The sequence below is a fragment of the Anguilla anguilla genome, chromosome 8, assembly GCF_013347855.1.
Source record: "Anguilla anguilla isolate fAngAng1 chromosome 8, fAngAng1.pri, whole genome shotgun sequence".
NCBI classification, from domain to species: domain Eukaryota; kingdom Metazoa; phylum Chordata; class Actinopteri; order Anguilliformes; family Anguillidae; genus Anguilla; species Anguilla anguilla.
This window is the reverse complement of record NC_049208.1, coordinates 20,469,954-20,487,714: the sequence shown is the minus strand read 5'-3', so window position 1 is coordinate 20,487,714 and position 17,761 is coordinate 20,469,954. Positions and strand designations below refer to the sequence as shown.

Genomic DNA, 17,761 nt, shown 5'->3' with positions numbered 1-17,761 from the left:
TTGGATTTAATAATTTATTAAATACAGCTTATGCACTTACAATCCATACAGGTGTACATAAATTTGTACATTGATATTTTGCATTTTATATTAAAATCGTATTGCTGCATGAATGTGTTAAATAGAATATCCTTATATAGGCATGAATGTGACAGGATTAAGTTGCAATAAATGATGTCCTTTGTGCTACTGGTATGACGTCTGTTAGTTCTAAGGTTCAAGACAGCATATTGAAAGATGGACAGCTCATGCAACAGGAAGCCAGAACACGCCAGCCAGAGTTTCGTAATGAAGTAACGTAGAAATACCGCCAGAACAAAGTGATACATCATGCACTGCCTCGGTCATACGTTTGTATTTGCAAAACAGATGTCCGTATCCAGGGCAACTGCTGTTACGATTCCTATCTCTTACACACTGCTACGCGCAGCACAAAACGTCGTTGAAAACAAATGTGTTTGACATGATTATACCTTTACGAGCAACAAAATGACGGTAAAAGCACCTTTTCAAGGGTAGAGCAGAGACATCATCTGATTTAAGCCCCAGCCGCAGTGGTTACCCAAAAAACAAGGGTCAGATATTACCAAGGTAAGGATTAAGGCTTCCTCAAGACATCAGTGTCACAACATATATGAGCGGTTCAAGTGTTACCCGTGCGGTATTTATATGTTAATTCATTACGACTCACAGCAGCCATTAACTGTATTGGTAAAGTAGCCAAAGTATGAGATCAAATGAAATGTCAACGTATACCAATTTTTAATGGGAGTTGACGGTTGTGGAACTGCAAATCACAATTTCACTCTCCTCATCGGTGACAAATGGTGGACTATGGGTGTACGTACATGTTAAGATGGTTTTGTGTGCAACCTGCAAGAAGCTGGAAAAAGTTAGTCCACTGCATGGAGTGTATCACATTTCAAGAGAACACAGAATACTGATGGTGATCTGGTGAGGGGTACCCTGCCTATTAAGGAGAAGGAGAACTAAAAATGACAAAACAAACAAAAGCCAAAATGGGTGCTAATGCAAGTACAGTGCCGTGAGAAAGTATCTGGCCCTTCCTGATTTCCTATATTATTGCATATTTGTCACATCGAATGGTTTAAGATCATATAGATGAGATTTGATTAACTGGTTGACTGAGTACCTAAAGGGGCAATTACCTGTTCACATGGGTGATGAGAGTGTTTAATAACTTATTTAATAAATTAAATAATAATTTTTAAAATGTGTTTTATTTTTTTACTCAGTTTCCCTTTGTCTAATATTACATTTGTATAACAATCTGAAACCATTAAATGTGACAAATATGCAGTAATAAAATAAATCAGGAAGGGGGCAAATACGTTTTCACGGCACTGAAAATAAAAGCCCTGAGGACTGACTAAAACCAAAAGCTAAGAATAATATCCCCCCCCTCCCCTCAAAAAATAAAATGAACTATAAAAAAATTAGTTGAAGACAAAATGACAAATTAATGATTGTTGGATTACCTATTCAGATAACATAAGGATCAGTGGATCTGCACTGGTGCTATGCAGATTTTAGCTACTGGTCACATGACTCTCAGTGCTTTCTTTCCAGATTATCAGGTTACCAAGACATTCAAGACATTATTCAGCAAGCATCAACTGCTTTAAACATTAGGGACAACTTATGAAATGAAGACTTTTTGTGGAGTTCACCTTTTATAAAATGTTGTAACATAAAAGTGACATGAGTTGTTACAGTAGTTCTGTAAAAACTGAATAATCTGCAGGATTCTCCTAGGAATCACAGCAGGACTAAGGACAGGTTAAAATGTTGGGCATGTGAGTTTATGCTGTTGAACATGAACTCTGCACCTTGCCATTAACACCGAATGAACCTCGATTGTGCGTTTCTGGTTTTGGAAATGTACGCTGCCGTGTATTTTTTGCACATGGTAGACTGGAGAGGGGGGTGGACGGTGCTGGCCTGGGACGGGGAGGTTAAAGGTCCCGCAGCTGGCTCTCGTGCTCGAAGATGGCCTGGGTGAACTGCCTGAAGACGCGGTCCATGTAGGTGCTTCGCCAGGGCCAGATGCCCTCCAGGAAGCCGATGTGTCCACCGTGGTCGGTAATGAGCAGCGCCACGTGAGGGTTCTGCTTCACCACCTCCACGGGGAACGCTGCAAGGCCGAAAGAAACACACTGCTCTTTTACTTCCACATAAGGCCACAGTTTAAGGATTATTTCTGAGAAGCAGGCCATACAGAAACGGATCACATGTTTTAGAAATCCCTTCTCAGGTTAAGCCCATATCCTTCTAATGTACCAGAGGCCAGTCGCAATTACTGTATGGGCTCCTAGCAGACCTTTGTGAAGAAGCCAGAGGTATCCACTCAATAAAAATCCATATCTTGGTTTATAATGCACCTTTTGTACCATTTTAAAATAGACAAGACAAATGGTGTTTCTGGCAATTTCAGTCCCACAGCTGTCATTTACAATCCCCGTGAGGGGGGGAGGGTTAAAATTTGATACAAGATTGATGACCGCCACTACACCGAACGGTTGCTGCAGTCAGTTTTGGGAACAATTCAGCAGTGAGTAACTGCCCTGCCTTTTGAAGAAAATTTATCACCATGCATTGCCTGTGAGCTTTGTTTTCACTGAATGCTAAGACCACCTCATTCATCCAGCACTTGAATGTGCTGCTGGTTTCTGTGAACAAACTGTTTTGTGTTGGGCATGTCCGAACATTTTCAAGTATGGGATTCTTTTGGTACAATGAAGCATGACGCTTCATTGGTCTGAGCATGCCACGGACGCACTGGTCAATGCTCCCCTTAATTTTCTGCTGCTGTGGCAACACAGTCCCTGAGGATGCACATGATTCTATATAGAAACAGAATTCCAACAATGGCTCCACCAGTTGAATCCCAATAATCAAAAAATCTTTTAGAGAAACAGTAAAAAGAACCAATTAAACATCCTGTCCAAAATACTCAAGGGAATCATTTAATTTAATGTACAAACTACCATGGCTCTATGTCAGACAGCAAATCCCTGCGTGCATGCCCAATTTGGAATGTCTTATTGGATAGGATTGTTTTATGCGGATTTGCCAGGACCTAAAGGTTACAGGTTGGGTTATACCCAGCAATGTGCTTAACCTGAATTGCGACAGTATATATACAGATTTATAAATGGACACTATCTTAAACAATTGGATCTTACATAGTATCCATGCCAGTATGTAGTGAACCCTGCTGTATTAACAGCTGTAACAATGTACTTTACAGCAGCAATGATGCGCTTGGATTAAAGTCTGCTTTCTATATAAAACTCTTACCGTGGTTGGGGGAGAAGACATCATCTGCGGCATTAAGACACAGCATGGGCACCTGCACAGAATTTAGTTTGTGGATGGGACTGGCATCCCTATAATAATCCTCATTGGACCGGTAGCCAAACATGATGGAGGTGAACCGCTCGTCAAACTGCCTCACAGTCTTCGCCTGCAGAGGGTTTGAGACATTTGGTGATGTGGTGCCGAGTGGATATACTATAAGCCAGTGCTATTGCTTAGACATCAAAGCCTAACAGAAAGGAAATGCAACCAGACTGAAATATGGGTTTGTTTGAGAGTTTCTGAATGCCATTTGGTTTTGATATTAAGATTTTACATGCAGACACATTCATGTGGAAGGACAGATTCGGATGTCTTTCTGAGCCATTTTCAGTCACTATAAGCCTTTCTGTTTTGATTGAGATAATTGAAAAAACTGAAGACTGGTCACACTGATGCCATGTTAGAAATAAAAAACCTTCAGTTACAGCCATCTTTAGACTCAGGTCTGAGGATTCCTATGACTCACTTGGATTCCTATCAGATTGTTCTGATAGTGATGTCTGTGTGAAGCCATTCAAAATGGCAAATAGTTAAAGGTCAAAAGAACATGAAAAGCACAGATTCATTTTGTTTGCTAAATTTAACCTCGTTTTTAAAGATCTGTTTTTAAGGGCCAAGTCAACAATGTCCTACCTTCATTATGTGGTCAATGTCAAATATTTTCTCAAGCACAGGCCGGTGTCTGTAAAGAGTAAACGTATGTTTCATTCACACTTAGGCAATCAGTGCTAGCGCTGTTTCAAACAAAACTGTACTTCATGCTTACGTCATATGTCATGCTTTAGGTCTGTCCACAGGGGTGGGTGACATATCAAATATCTGCAGCACGCCACAAAGATTTTTTACTCGCCATAAACACTTGCATGAGAAAGACCAGACTGGAGGAAGAACTAAATTTCCTGTAATCCTGCAACCTGGTCCCAGCCCTTAAGCTTTTGCTGGTCCTATGCTCATCTCCACCAGAACAGAGGAACACCTTATCATCCCTGGATTGTGATTAATGGGTAGGCCGACCCTTACAGAAATGGGAAATACTGAATATACATTTAAATATAATACATGATCACTATTACACTTTGCTATATATGACCAGATATACAAATCATTGCCTTTTCAGGTATTGGAATGCATAGCCCTATGATTAAAAATGCATTACTGTGAATTATCATTTTACATTAAAAACAGCTACATATTTAAAATATATACAGTATATTCTATTTCTGTAAGGAAAATTGACTGTTTTGTCATTCAGGTGTGAAAGATATCAAACCACAGAGCTTGCTATGACCAGTCCCAACAGTGATTCCAACTCAATTTTCTTTGTGGGTATTTTTTAATTAGCTTTTAAAACCGTGTGTAGTGTTTCTACCATGTAACTTCTATATCTGCCTCATATTGCTCCATTGTTTTCCACCAGCAGAACCAAACACACTAAAGCAGGTTTATTCTCAAAGCAGACAGGCAGTGAGCGTATCTGGAGCCTGTAGCGGTTGTCAGCTAGTTGGGGAGGCAGAACCAGCATGTATCTGTCCGGTCCTGGCGCGTGACGTCAGTGAGGGAACTCAACCCGCTGCCCGGCTGTGCCAAGCACGGAGGGCTGTGGTCACATGACGCAGAAACGCGGCGACCAGCGCTCGAGTTACCAGCCAGGAGCGTGCACTGCGCCGGCGCTGTGGCAGAATCGTCTGTGGCCCCTCTATGTGATGCTTTCTTTGCCCTGTGCTTGCATAATACTCACTCGTCATCACAATGAATGATTTAATGCAACGGGAGGGTCACGAGGTAAATATACATGAGCGAGATTGACGTGTTTTGCAAAGTCGACTAAAAATCACAGGGAGCTGTTTCTAGAACCTTCCCTGCTTTCTACACAATGCAACTGTAGACAGCCAAATTCCCTGCAGCAATGCAAGTCAGTTACAGGCTGTCCACGTTCAGTGACTGTAACAGCTGCTCGACATGACTACTGGGTCAGATATGTTTCGTCATTGAAAACTTTGCCAATGCAGCTGCGCCAGAAATCTGCTGGCACAGGCAGAGAGCAGTGTCAGGCTGGGCTCATCGCCACACCTGCAGGTCTGTGCTTCCACTTTGGAGGCCACACCTTATACCCACACTGACCTATCAACAGAGGCCTGCAGGCAGCTTGTGAGGTAGGAGTTGAAGAGAAATCGGTCCAAGGGCTTCTCCAATGAGGCGGTGCACTCAAACACGTCCCAGCCGGCTGAGAACACCACCACCCCACGCAAGCACGTGTCCTGCCCCTTCTGGCCCAGGTAGTTGGCCAGCATCATCCTGTTGGGGAGGTTGAAGTAAAGGAATCTGGGAAATGTTGTTTTTTCATACTGTAGGGACTACATCAGAAACAAAATGAGCAAAACAATTGAGCTCATATACAGTCTGTCAATCATCATTTTTAGAGGTACAGTAAGGTGTTGTTCTTGCAACAGCTGGTCAAATTAGTTTTAACATGCAAGGGGCTTTTTTCCAAACTATTCATCCAACTCCAGTTCCACAATATTAGGATTCTTAGCAGAGCACAGGCACATGAATTATTACAAACTCTTATTAATCGTGCAGAACACATTCAATACAGTTAAAAGAAAGAGTAACAATGAATATTCCTCCTGGCAGAACTGGAAAGGGGAAGTGGGTGGGTCACGTGACAGAAACTAGACTAGACTGCTGCATTATCGTTTCTCCTGACGCTGTGCATTAACTGCCTGCATTAATTCGCCAGCGAAAGAGGCTGCTCTATTTTTTTCTTCGGTTCAGGGAAGAGGAGAGTTACGCTTCCTTCTGGTCTGCGCCAGGGCTGGGTTTCAGCTGATGAGACAATGGATAAGCCTGTGTCACCTCGACAGCATCTCCGCATAAATTTTTCAGTGGCTCAAGTGTTCGAGATCCTGTTCTGCGCGCATCGCGAATCTAAGCAACAGGCAATCGATACCGCGGCTTTAACTGCTGCGCGATGCATGAATGGGGTCAGGGAGAATGGAGGTTATTCAAGCGGACGGGGCTCGGGGGGGAGGGCGGAGGTGACGCGTACCCTCCCATGGAGACGCCGGCGGCCATCAGCGGCGCGGCCACGTGGGTGCCCTGGACGTGCGCGATGACAGCCTCCAGGTCCTCCGTGTTGGCCGCACAGTACGTCCGCGGGGTCTGGAACAGAGAACCCAAAATCATCAGATTTTAACAGACTGGAGAATGAGAGCAACCATTCACTAAAAACAAATACAGAAATTCACGCATGTGCACAAGCACACAGGCACACCCGCATTTGCATAAATATATATTGGAGGTGAGCTGTGCGTAATGTATAACAGTTACATTGTTCACTTGACATGACTCATAGTTCAAAGATTGCAATGTAATCCCTTATGGCAGAGTACTGATTAGATATTCATTGACTAGGTGGAAGGTAACATAGCAATAACCTAATTATCGACCGATACCAGACATTTTAGCTTGCACAGACATTGCATTGGGATGTTTCATGTGCAGCTGGTGCAGGCACACTGTGAGGACCTGATCAGCCACTCCTCCCTGGATGATGGCGTGATTAAAATTATGTCCCGCCCTGTGGGGCTGCTGGCTGCAGTCGGCACGGGCACTGCCTGGACTCAGAGGATGAAAGTCCAGGGGTCAGAAAGAAATGGTCCTGCCATGTGTTTCTTTCACCCGCCAACTAGGCCAGCTGATAATAGTTCTACCTCCTGGCTGAAGAATTGTGTTTATTAGCATATCCAGGTGATTGGAACAAAATACTGGAGAGGACTGGTGCCTGGGTTTTCCACCTGTCTGGACTTGATACCAAACCGTGGGGCCTATCCACACACTAGAACAGTGTCTTACCAAGAAAAGCCACTCAGCAGCCCCAGTTCTCCTCTTTATGAGAGTCATGCTGGAAGATTCAGACAGGTCACTATCAGAAACGTAGTCTTGTGTTTCAGCTGAAGCAAAAGCCTAATTAATCTGTATATGGCATGGTCCTGTCAGGACTTTAGCCAGGAAGCCAACGGACATGATGCTCGAAAGCAATTGATTGGAAGCAGAAAAGGACACCGGAACCACATTATAAGGGGCTCCATACAGACACATCTCAATTTAAATACAACAGCGAGATGCTCAGTCTGCATTCCTACAGCAGTTAGCAAGCACAAAGCCTCTAGATTCTCTAAATTCTCTGCTACTATCTTTGCTATCAATCAATGCGTGATTCATCAGTTTTTTTAAGGTTTTTAACGTTTTTAAAATGAGAAACATGTTATACATTTACTGTATACATGCAGGCTTTTCATCACAATTTGGGAGAGAACCACATAATGGCAAATATGGTGATAGCTGCTTATGATTACATAATATGTGCAACTCTATTACATAATTAGATAGCATGTAGACTTATGGGTGGAAGCAAAGGAAAGGCAATAGAAGTCTGAACTGGGAACTGCGAACTGCTGTCCTCACTGTCCACACAGCAAAGCAATAAACACAGCAGCTCATCAAAGAAGTAAACATTCACAACTGATTGCAATGACAAAATTAACTTCATGGCCTCTCTAATTTGTATTAAAAAGGTTATTTAAAAAATATGGCCATTAAAAAGCCAGCTAGTTATGTAGGTAGCTTGCAAAAATTCCTTGACAAGTGGGACATGTTCCAAGGAATACGCAAGACCATCAATGTTTCACTTTCCAGAAACTGCCACGAGAGACCCTCTTAAATCAAATATTGGCTGTACAAGAAAACGGACAACACAGCTATTTATTTAGACCTGCTTTCATGGCAGATCAAATAGGACATTGGAATCATTGTACCCATCCCACAGATCAGATGGCTTGCATATTGATATTTGGATGAAAACAATGCTGATATTTTTCTGAATGACCTACTAGTGTTGGATGGATGTAGTGATGTAGTAATCGCGGCAGACATTGCATGGCGTGGTTGTTAGAGCTATGCACACTGAAACAAAGTCACAGGCCCAAATTCTCTGCTGTTGCACTCATTTGCTTCACCTGCTCCAATAACATCCATCTTAATGAACAGGTTGCATAGCATGTAAAAATGAAACGCAGCAATAAACCCTGCATTAAGGCATCAGCAAAGTAAGACAGAGGAGCATGATATTGCTATACAATGATAGCATGGTGTCAGCATCGTAAATCCAAAAGATATACCCTTGCTTTAATGCACAGCTGCTCAAAATGGCCTCTGCGCACACATATGCCAAGGTCGTTCATAGGAGGCTGAGACTGCAGGTGTCATTAATCCCAGAACAGATGGATAATACTGACCTGGGATCAGTGTTTTAGCACCAAATGACCAAAATAAAAAGAAATAAATAATCCTAAATCAGTCCTCGCGAGGCTGCAGATTTGCGTTGCTACGGCGCAATTCCCAGCAGCGTGGTTTCCTGGTGCGTTTTCCCCACACGCGGCAGGCCGGCACTTTCATAGCCGAATACTTTCCCCCAGAGGATTTCAGCACTCCTCAGCACTACTGAATTTGGCACAGGCCCCTGAACAGCTAAGCGGAAAACCTGAGAGCTGGTGAGTGCTTAGAAAATAATGTCCAAATCTGTAGAGTGCAGGTAATGAATATGCATGAACATCTATAAAACTAATACAAACATTATTCTCATTTAAATTGCTTGATTAAGTGGAGTGGTTCAGATTAACTGCGAGAGAAGTGGTATCTGACCCACCATTTTGGCTCCCTGACCATTACTGCGTGCTGTTGGTATAACTACCTATCACCTGTGTTTTGTGCACTTCCACTAGGCTGAGATAAAAACAGAACGTATTCAAGTATAACTGTATAATGTCGATGAATTACCAAGGGGAAACAGGAGATATCTTTGACAAATTTGTGTGTTTCACCAATTGAATTTTTGGCTGATTCACCTCACATTTTAGGAATTAATGTGCACATCAAGCATTTCACATTGACAGTTAGTCATTTGCAGCTCATGAAACCATGCAATTTACACGCTGTAATCAGACTGCAGTATGTACAGCGGAATACAGCATCCGTCTCTCCAGAATAACGGAGTAAACTTATTATAAGAGTAGATGTGTCCTGACATGCCCTTGAGCTCTTTTCAACAGCTAACACCATGCATACAAAAAGCTTTTCAATTAACATGATTATATCGTCCAAAATATACATTTAAAAAATTAATTAGATAAACATTTATACTTATGACTTCACCTATCGATTGCAACTACTTTTTTATACAAAAGGCACCATGTAGGCGAGTGAAATGTAATTACATTTGACTTGAAGTACTTAGCACCTGCAATCGGCTGCAGAAATGTGTTACAGATTATAGATACAGCATATATGTGTGTGTGTTTGTGTGCATGTGTGTGTGTGTGTAAATGTTTACATATTGCTTCCTTACCAAGAGTCTTTCACCAGACACCCCTCTGTTGTTGAACACCACACATCTGAAACAAAAGGCATGTACTAATTTATATGTGGCATATAATTGCACTTAATATAACATACTGTATACTGTGTGTATACTGTATGTATTTTGCCAACTAAATTGCAATTACACAGTTCTTCTGCAGTCTTTCATATTTAGAGAACATATTCTTTTCAAAGCCTGCTCCTTTAAACCTGTTGTTAAGGGCAACATACCTCCAAATGCCAGTGGACCTTTCTGCTCTTAGCTTCAGCATGCTTGATGCAAATCCACATTTCTGGCCTGAAGGGCCATGTTTTTATCCTTCAAAGGGCTTTCTGAGAGGGGCCTTCCAAACCTAATGCCAACTGACCCTAAACACACACAATGTTCCTCAGTCTTCTGAAAACCGAGGCTTGCAGCAAGGTCACCCTCCCTTCACGTCACCTACTGAGCGTGGGCGTTTCGTTTAAACTCACTGACACTGGGGGCAGGGGAATGGGGAAAATGCAGTACCTCAGTACTTATGATATGAGTGATGATAACGGATTCTCACCCCACTAGAGACAAAGCAAGCCCCCCCCCCCCCCCCATGGTCCACCCTCTAGAGAAGTTCATGTCCTCAGAATGGAAACTTTATCAGCATAACCTATCCTGGTTTACCTTTGAAAATCAGCAGTTGGGTGGGGGTAGGAGTGAATTTGTGTGCGTGTGTGTGTGTGTGTGTCTGTGTGTGCGTGCATGCATGTGTGTGTCTCTGGGGTGTGTGTGTGTGTGCCTGTGCTTGTGTGTGTGTCTGTGTGTGCGTGCATGCATGTGTGTGTCTCTGGGGTGTGTGTGTGTGTGCGTGTGCGTGTGTGTGTGTCTGTGTGTGCGTGCATGCATGTGTGTGTCTCTGGGGTGTGTGTGTGTGTGTGTGTGTGTCTGTGAGAGCCTTGCTGCGCAAGGGAAAGCATGGCTGGCTAAGCTGCAAAGCTGCTTGATGTAAGCTGTAATTCATTAAGCTATAAAGACGGGAGGCACAGAGTTGGGAAGATGCTGAGCTGGCCTCCCTGCTCCATCTGAAAGAATGAGGACAGGTTGGGTGAATGGGCGGGCCCAAACTGCAATGCTCTGCATCTCTTGCGCAAGAGAAGCTCCGTAAGCAGTCCAGATTTACACAGCACACACCTGGCCTCACTGCCGGCATAAACTGCACACGGGCAACACCTGCAGTGTCCTTCTGACATTACCTGTCATCCCTGCTTGAACCACTCTGGTTGAGACTACCTCTAACAAATTTCAAACAAGGATGAAGTATGTACTAAAATGGACTCCTTCCAAAGAGATCTTCCAAGGTGGTCACAAAGCTGTGTACTGTTAGGAAGTTCATGTGAAGGTGGATTGCCTTTTCAAGGAGGCTAGTTTGAGGCTAAGCTGAATTTACTTGTATTTACTTTGTTATCCTTTTCTACTATTATTTTACTACTATTTTTGAACTCTTTCAATGTAACTGTAATGTAACTGTAGGCCCATCCCTTTTTAACTGTTCACTAGCACTGAAACTGCAGTCCACCAGGTGAGCTGAGTTAGTCACTGTACTGAAGGACTGTACAACTGGAGCAGACAAGTTGTAACTGCGGTAGCTAATGGACTATTGTGGAACAGCGGACACTATGGCCAACTACGTATCACCATGAAGGACTCCTGCCCACAACTGGCTCTGATACAGTCAGCACTGCATTAAGTACAAAACCAAGCTGAGTATATCATTTGGGATCCCTTTGGATTGCTTTAAAATGCTAATTGAATCAGTTGAGTTTAATTGCTACTGTGCTGTGATTGACAGTCTGTCCATCCTCACACAGAGGTGAGCGAGTTCAAAGCAAATGAACTGATAACTGACATCTAACAACCAGGTTAACAGACCCATAGCTGGAGCACAACACCCCCAACGATCCTCCCACCTCCCACTTCCCCACCTCTTCCTGAGTTATCAAGGTGATACCGCACATTTTTAAAAAATGTACTGAGAAGGACTGTAGTCTTTTTTCAAGCCAAGCGCTGTCTGTGGCTGTTTCGCTGTTTATCAATTTTTCAAACTTAAATCTTTGTGATTTCTGTGCTTTTATTTTTCTGTTATGCTTCAGCAAGTATAACTGGCTGGTCTTCTTAAACAGATCCTCTGTAATCCTAATTTGCTAGACACAGGAGTCACAGTTAATGGAGCTGCTTCATATTAATGTCCATTCTTAGCCAATTAGCCAGCAGGTCCAATGCTGCTTTAATTGAACTCACTGAGACTTTTCTGAAATTAAACGAAGCCTTAATTAATTTTTATTGACTGGATGAGCATTGCACAAGGTCTTCACCAGCGCAGGCTGCTACCCACCTGTAGCCCAGCTCTCGGCTCTGTTGGACCATGTGCAGGATGTAGGATTCCCGACTGGTTCCGGTGAGCCCAGGCAGCAGCAGGATGGTGGGCCGGATGGCTGGGTCCGGGTGGGTGGTGCTGTCATCGTTATCGAACCAATCCAAAGAAATCTGGCCACCATCTGCTGCTTTAATGAGCTCACTGTATACACAGAGACAAAGCAGACACAACATGTAGTAAAGCACACCCTGATTGGGTGCCACAATATATTACCGCAATACATGTCTGGCTACATTATTTTTTGATAAATCTTTTGTGAATTGATAAATATTTATTTTGTATAGGCCAGTTACAATCAGTGCTTCTTAGTAGGCAATTTTCCAGAGAGAGTTAAAAAAAAAAAACGATTTATGCTCACGTACGAAAAACTGTAAAATTCTTCCCTGAATCCCTTAAATCTATGACATTCCCAGAGACAAATTCTCCTACCAAGACATTGGTTAAGACGCCTAATCTACAAGGCAGCAACAATGCCTGTTTAGGAAGGGTTACGTTTTGAGAGAATATCAAAAGTGTATCAAAACATCAGCTCAATATTTTCATAGATTTTCACATGCCATATATCTCTACATAGATTACAACATAGTTTTGTTGCGTGCAAATTTTACAGTGCATCTGCCTTTACTGTAAATACATTCAAATATTTAAATATATAATATTGATAAATCCCTCCCTTGCATTTCTGATTTCATATATGAACATAAATTGGCATCAGTGGAATGATGCCGAAACAAATGGCAGCATCATTCTAATGCCAGCGCATTATCGCATATTTCCAAAACAAAAGACTGAAAGCTGCGAAACTGGCGCCTTTCCACCATACGTTCCTTACGCTTCAGGATTTAACACCAGTCACGTAATGCCGAGTAAAAGCATTATGACTTGGACAACAACAGAGGGCCATTTATTTGTGCTAAGTTAGCAGGTCAGCGCACTCACTGTAAGAGCTGGCTCCAAAGCGCCTTTGATACACTCTCATTGCCTACCAGTCGTTCCGCAGATGAATTGCTACTTTTGTCAAGGGGACTGAACAGACGCAATGGCGTACTCCCATCAGCCCAGCTTGCTGACACCTGCTTTATTTACACAATACTTCTTCTGTGATTTGACTATGCAGATAGTGGGAAGGGAATGCCACAGGGAGGCGTGGTCACTGGGGACTATTACAGAGGCCTTGGGTTTTAATGGAGAATCAATATTCGGGCTGGGCGACCGCGGTCAGATGGTACCCCGTGCAATCAGTCAAACAGACCAACAGGAAGCACTGAAAGAGGCCGCTGGCACGGAACTGCAATACAACTGCTAAAGGCCAGTCCGTGAACTGGCTGCAGCTACCGGACCAACCTCCTTAAAAAGCTGGGGGAGGGGGGGAGCTTATAGACAAGTTAATGCATCGTTCCGTTGAGAGACAGGAGTCCATTTTTCGCCTGGCACTGCCAAATTCTGGAATTATCTGTCAGCTGGCAAGGCCTGTAAGCAACATTGAATTTCTGTCATGCTGAATTTGAGACAGGGATGTAGCGTCTCTTAGGTAGGCGCTAGGTGTTATTGCCATCACTGAGTCACCTGCTCTCACTGCGTCATGTAAAATAAAAAAAGCCTGTGAAGAAAGCTGATGGAAAGACACATAAACTTCTGCCTTCAGAGGCATGTCCTACAGTACCTTTCAAACCACAAAGCTCACCACACATTAGTGGTATTTATATGACCAAGAATGCTGTACACTATTGCAGAAAATTATGTCGATAAAGGTTAATGGAAAATCATGCACAATTCAGTGGTATTATTCAGGATTTTCACAAGGCAGACAGTGCCTACAGTGATGACCCTGACTGCCCGTCACTGATTTGAGAATTATCTACCATTATCTACAAGCGCTCCACTGGGGTTCTGACATCATGTGACAAGGCATGGGGAAGCTGTGGTTGCTGCGTGAAAGGTGGTTGGCCCTAGATCAAAAGCAACTGAAGGAACGGTATAATAAATTCAAAGGACCAGTGATACATTCGTTAAACGTGCTTCTTGATTAGATAGTGGTCCAAAGGGTCGGAGTCCCACGCAAAGTGTAGGGAAGTACCTGTGCCACCATGTGCTGCTCTTCACCTCATCAGACCACAGTTCAAAGTCTATTCATTTACAGGTGCTGTAAAGCAGCAACTGGAACGTGTGGCTTGCCAGACGTCTTTTTTGAGAAGAGGCTGTCCTGCTCGCAATGATTTTTACACTGTCACCTGTCCTTTGTGTGTGTGTGAGTGTTTATATGTGTATGTGGTGTATTTTCAATGCTAACAACAAAATTACTGAAGAGTAATTTTTACAGTATTCACTCGGTGAGTGTCATATGCTGAAGTCATGTCAGGCTGATAGTGGCCTTGCCTTGCAGATTCTGGCATAGAAGCACGGAGTCCCTATTCCAAACGGCCAAAATCCAGCCATTGCACTAAAATACTACTTACTGTTACCACCATTATGGTTGTTATGAAATGGGTCCTGGTCATACAAATCTTTATTGCATCAACCACCTTTTATAATGAAAAATTAAATTTGTTGGGGAACTTTGATGCCAAACCACATTTTGCATTCTACAGTCCATTAGCATGGGGGCAGTGTAATGAGCCCAGGTTGCTTTTAGCAGCTGCATTTATACGCAGTCATCAAAATGAAAATCAATGCCTTAAAACACATTAATCTTAACAGAATTCTGAGATGGGATACATTCCATTTTTCACCTGAGTGCAAGACATATTTATTTGAGCAGAGCTGATGAAGCCCTACTGAGACTGGGTTTGTGTTCTGCTTTCCCTGAGTCTGGTGTTTGTTGACTGTTCGGGGCAGCAGGGACCCCAATGGGTTTGCAGCTTGATCAAAAGAGACCAAATTCCGATTTTCTCCTCTATTCTTTTGTTCCCGCTAACTATTAGCCAGCGGACTTTAAAATACCCTTAATAAATTAGCATGCAACGTGAAGGACCAAGCTGCAATCTTGGAGAAAAAGTCCAAGAGCTATAGAGGGAAGGCTGAGCCGGCACAAGCACAAAAGATTCCTTTCAATGTCGTGTGGAAACTCAGCCAAACAGGAGAACAGGAGATTTATCCTGCATGCTGAAAAGTGGATGAAAAAGAATCAAACCTCACGCAACAGCAGCCCATTAGGTAATCATGCCAACCATTTATAATCTTGATAATCCCAGAGCGCAGTGAAAAAAACCTGGCTTGGGTTCTGCACTTATACACTTCTTCTGACTCCTATGACATCAGAGGGTATTGAAGTCCACGGTGCCAAACTATCTGTTGGACAACCTGCACCTGAGATGTGGTGTGAAATCCCAGATGGTGGACACATTCCAACATGGTCGTAATTCTGAGAATACTGCATATACTTCATCTGACTACAAATAAAATAGTGATAAACAAGAACAACTTTGGACTCCGTCCCATTCTTCAAGACAAAGTTGCTCAAAAATTGCATTAAAAAATAAGGTACTGTAATAATAATAATAATAATAATAATGATAATAACAACAATAATAATAATAATAATGATAATTATTATTATTATTATTATTATCAATACCGTAAATCAAGTCTTACTTTCTGTAGCAGACCACTGGCTTTGCTGTGACAAAGGGTCTGAGCAGCGTTTGAACCCGACTCTCCCAGCACCAGAAGGTGGGATAGTATGTCTCTGACACCACGGGGCATTGCTCCTTCAGAAATTGGTAGAATTTCTTCCCTCCGGCAATAAGTTGTGGTTTCTGAAAAACAAGGCAGGATGTATAAGAACTCACTTTCCTGTGGAAAATGGCACCAAAATGTCAACAAACCAACCCGGCCTCATTTTAAACAGCAGTGCTGTCACATGGAATCCTCTAAGTGTTGCTGGATTTGTTTCCTTCCAAATGTTGGCACAGAATCATTTTAACATGCAATTGCTCTAAAAATGTCGTATATTACATGAATACAAAAACAATACTAATATTGTACATGTGCACGTATTCATCCTCCATAATTCTATGTTTATTAAGTTGATATGGTAATTATGAAAAGTATGGAACATAGCAAGGAGTGCCCTGAGTTCTGGGAGGAAGTCAAATCATATTCAGCACTGAACGCCTACTTTGATAGGTGGAAGTCATTTTGTGTGATCCTTCTGCTAAAGCAGTTTTTAAAGAACATCAGAGCATGTGTCAGCTGAAACAGACAATCAAAGCCTAGCTCCCAACCACTGATCAATACGACAATGTCAGCCCAGGCTATTTCAGCATAAGCTATTGTCACCCTTCCATATACTTGAATAGCCATTAATTCTGTACATCTCTTGCATAACATCATGAGACTCTTGTAGAAAACTCTGATAAAACTATTCTATGCTTAGATTGAATTTAAAGGCTATTCAGAACATGCCATATTTCGCATATGATTAGTTGCCTAGGGTCATGGCGCAATAACCAGTAGCTCTAAGTCTATAATGAGCGTTCTGCAACCTTTGTACTTACAGTATATAAACTATGAAGAAACGCACATAGTCTGTGACACAAACACTTACGAGACAAATACAAAATATTAACCTTACTGTATTTTACAATTTACATTGTTTCCACATCAGAAAATCCCCATGCCTCCAAACATAACAGCAGTTGATTACATGTGCTCACCCAGTAATTTTAATTAATTATACTACCCATTATGTGTCCATTCAACGTGAAATGGCTTGAGAAGCCCACATGCATTAAGTGCCTGTTTTGTAGATAAGCACAGAAACATATCGAATAAAAAGTATTACTTTAATGAAAATTAAAATGGCAAAGGATTCACAGGTACAGTAAGCTTCTATTGAGTAATAAAGCAACCAGATAAAACACCGGAAAACACGAAAGCTACAGCTGCGGTGTTGCACAATGCATTTATTTTTGCGTCGAAAGCACCAATAAAATAAATTATCATCATCATTATTATTATTTGCCAAAATATAAATACAGTGAAATATGTACATGTAATCTCTGCAAAAAGAACGTTGATATTCAGTAGCCTATACAGTCACATTAAGGGTAGGCTATATGACCAACAGCATACATCAAAGGTTATTTTAGTCTTCGGTTTCCCGTTTATCACTTAACATAGCAAGCTATAGGCTACAGCGATTCGACATCCTGCGACCCTACCTTAGCTACCGAGATCAAGTAGTAACAAGCGTACGCGGCGCTGAAGCCGAGTACTAAGGACAGTCCCACTCCAGACCCGAAAAGCCCGACTTTGACTTGATTTTCCAGATATAATGACAGGTCCCTTGTCAAAACGTTGAAATTGAACGCCAGTGCGATCATTGCCAAGTCCCGGTTACCACGCGTTGGAGGGCAGTTAAGGGCGTTCGGCGGTGTGAGAACAGGATGAGAGCGTCAGTGAAAGACGACAGAAAATAGAGAGGCAGGGGATGGTGCTCCTTTATCAACCTGCAAGAGGCTGCGAGAGTAGCGTCACACGCTCAGAATGAACTGAGCACCACCTGCAGTAAGGACATTCCATGGTACAGACCGATGCCGACTGAACCTGCGCAG

The 17,761-nt window shown here is 42.5% G+C and overlaps 1 protein-coding gene across 1 annotated transcript; it reads right to left on the bottom strand.

The window, feature by feature from the left end:
• Window positions 1–17,761, bottom strand: abhd3 (abhydrolase domain containing 3, phospholipase). The gene is made up of 9 exons (XM_035431530.1): window positions 17,369–17,761; window positions 15,798–15,961; window positions 12,165–12,347; window positions 9,788–9,833; window positions 6,431–6,543; window positions 5,503–5,676; window positions 4,015–4,063; window positions 3,322–3,487; window positions 1–2,155 (listed from the first exon to the last, which is right to left on the bottom strand). The coding sequence occupies exons 1-9, from the start codon at window positions 17,528–17,530 to the stop codon at window positions 1,977–1,979; spliced, it is 1,236 nt and encodes a 411-aa protein (XP_035287421.1). The 5' UTR covers window positions 17,531–17,761; the 3' UTR covers window positions 1–1,976.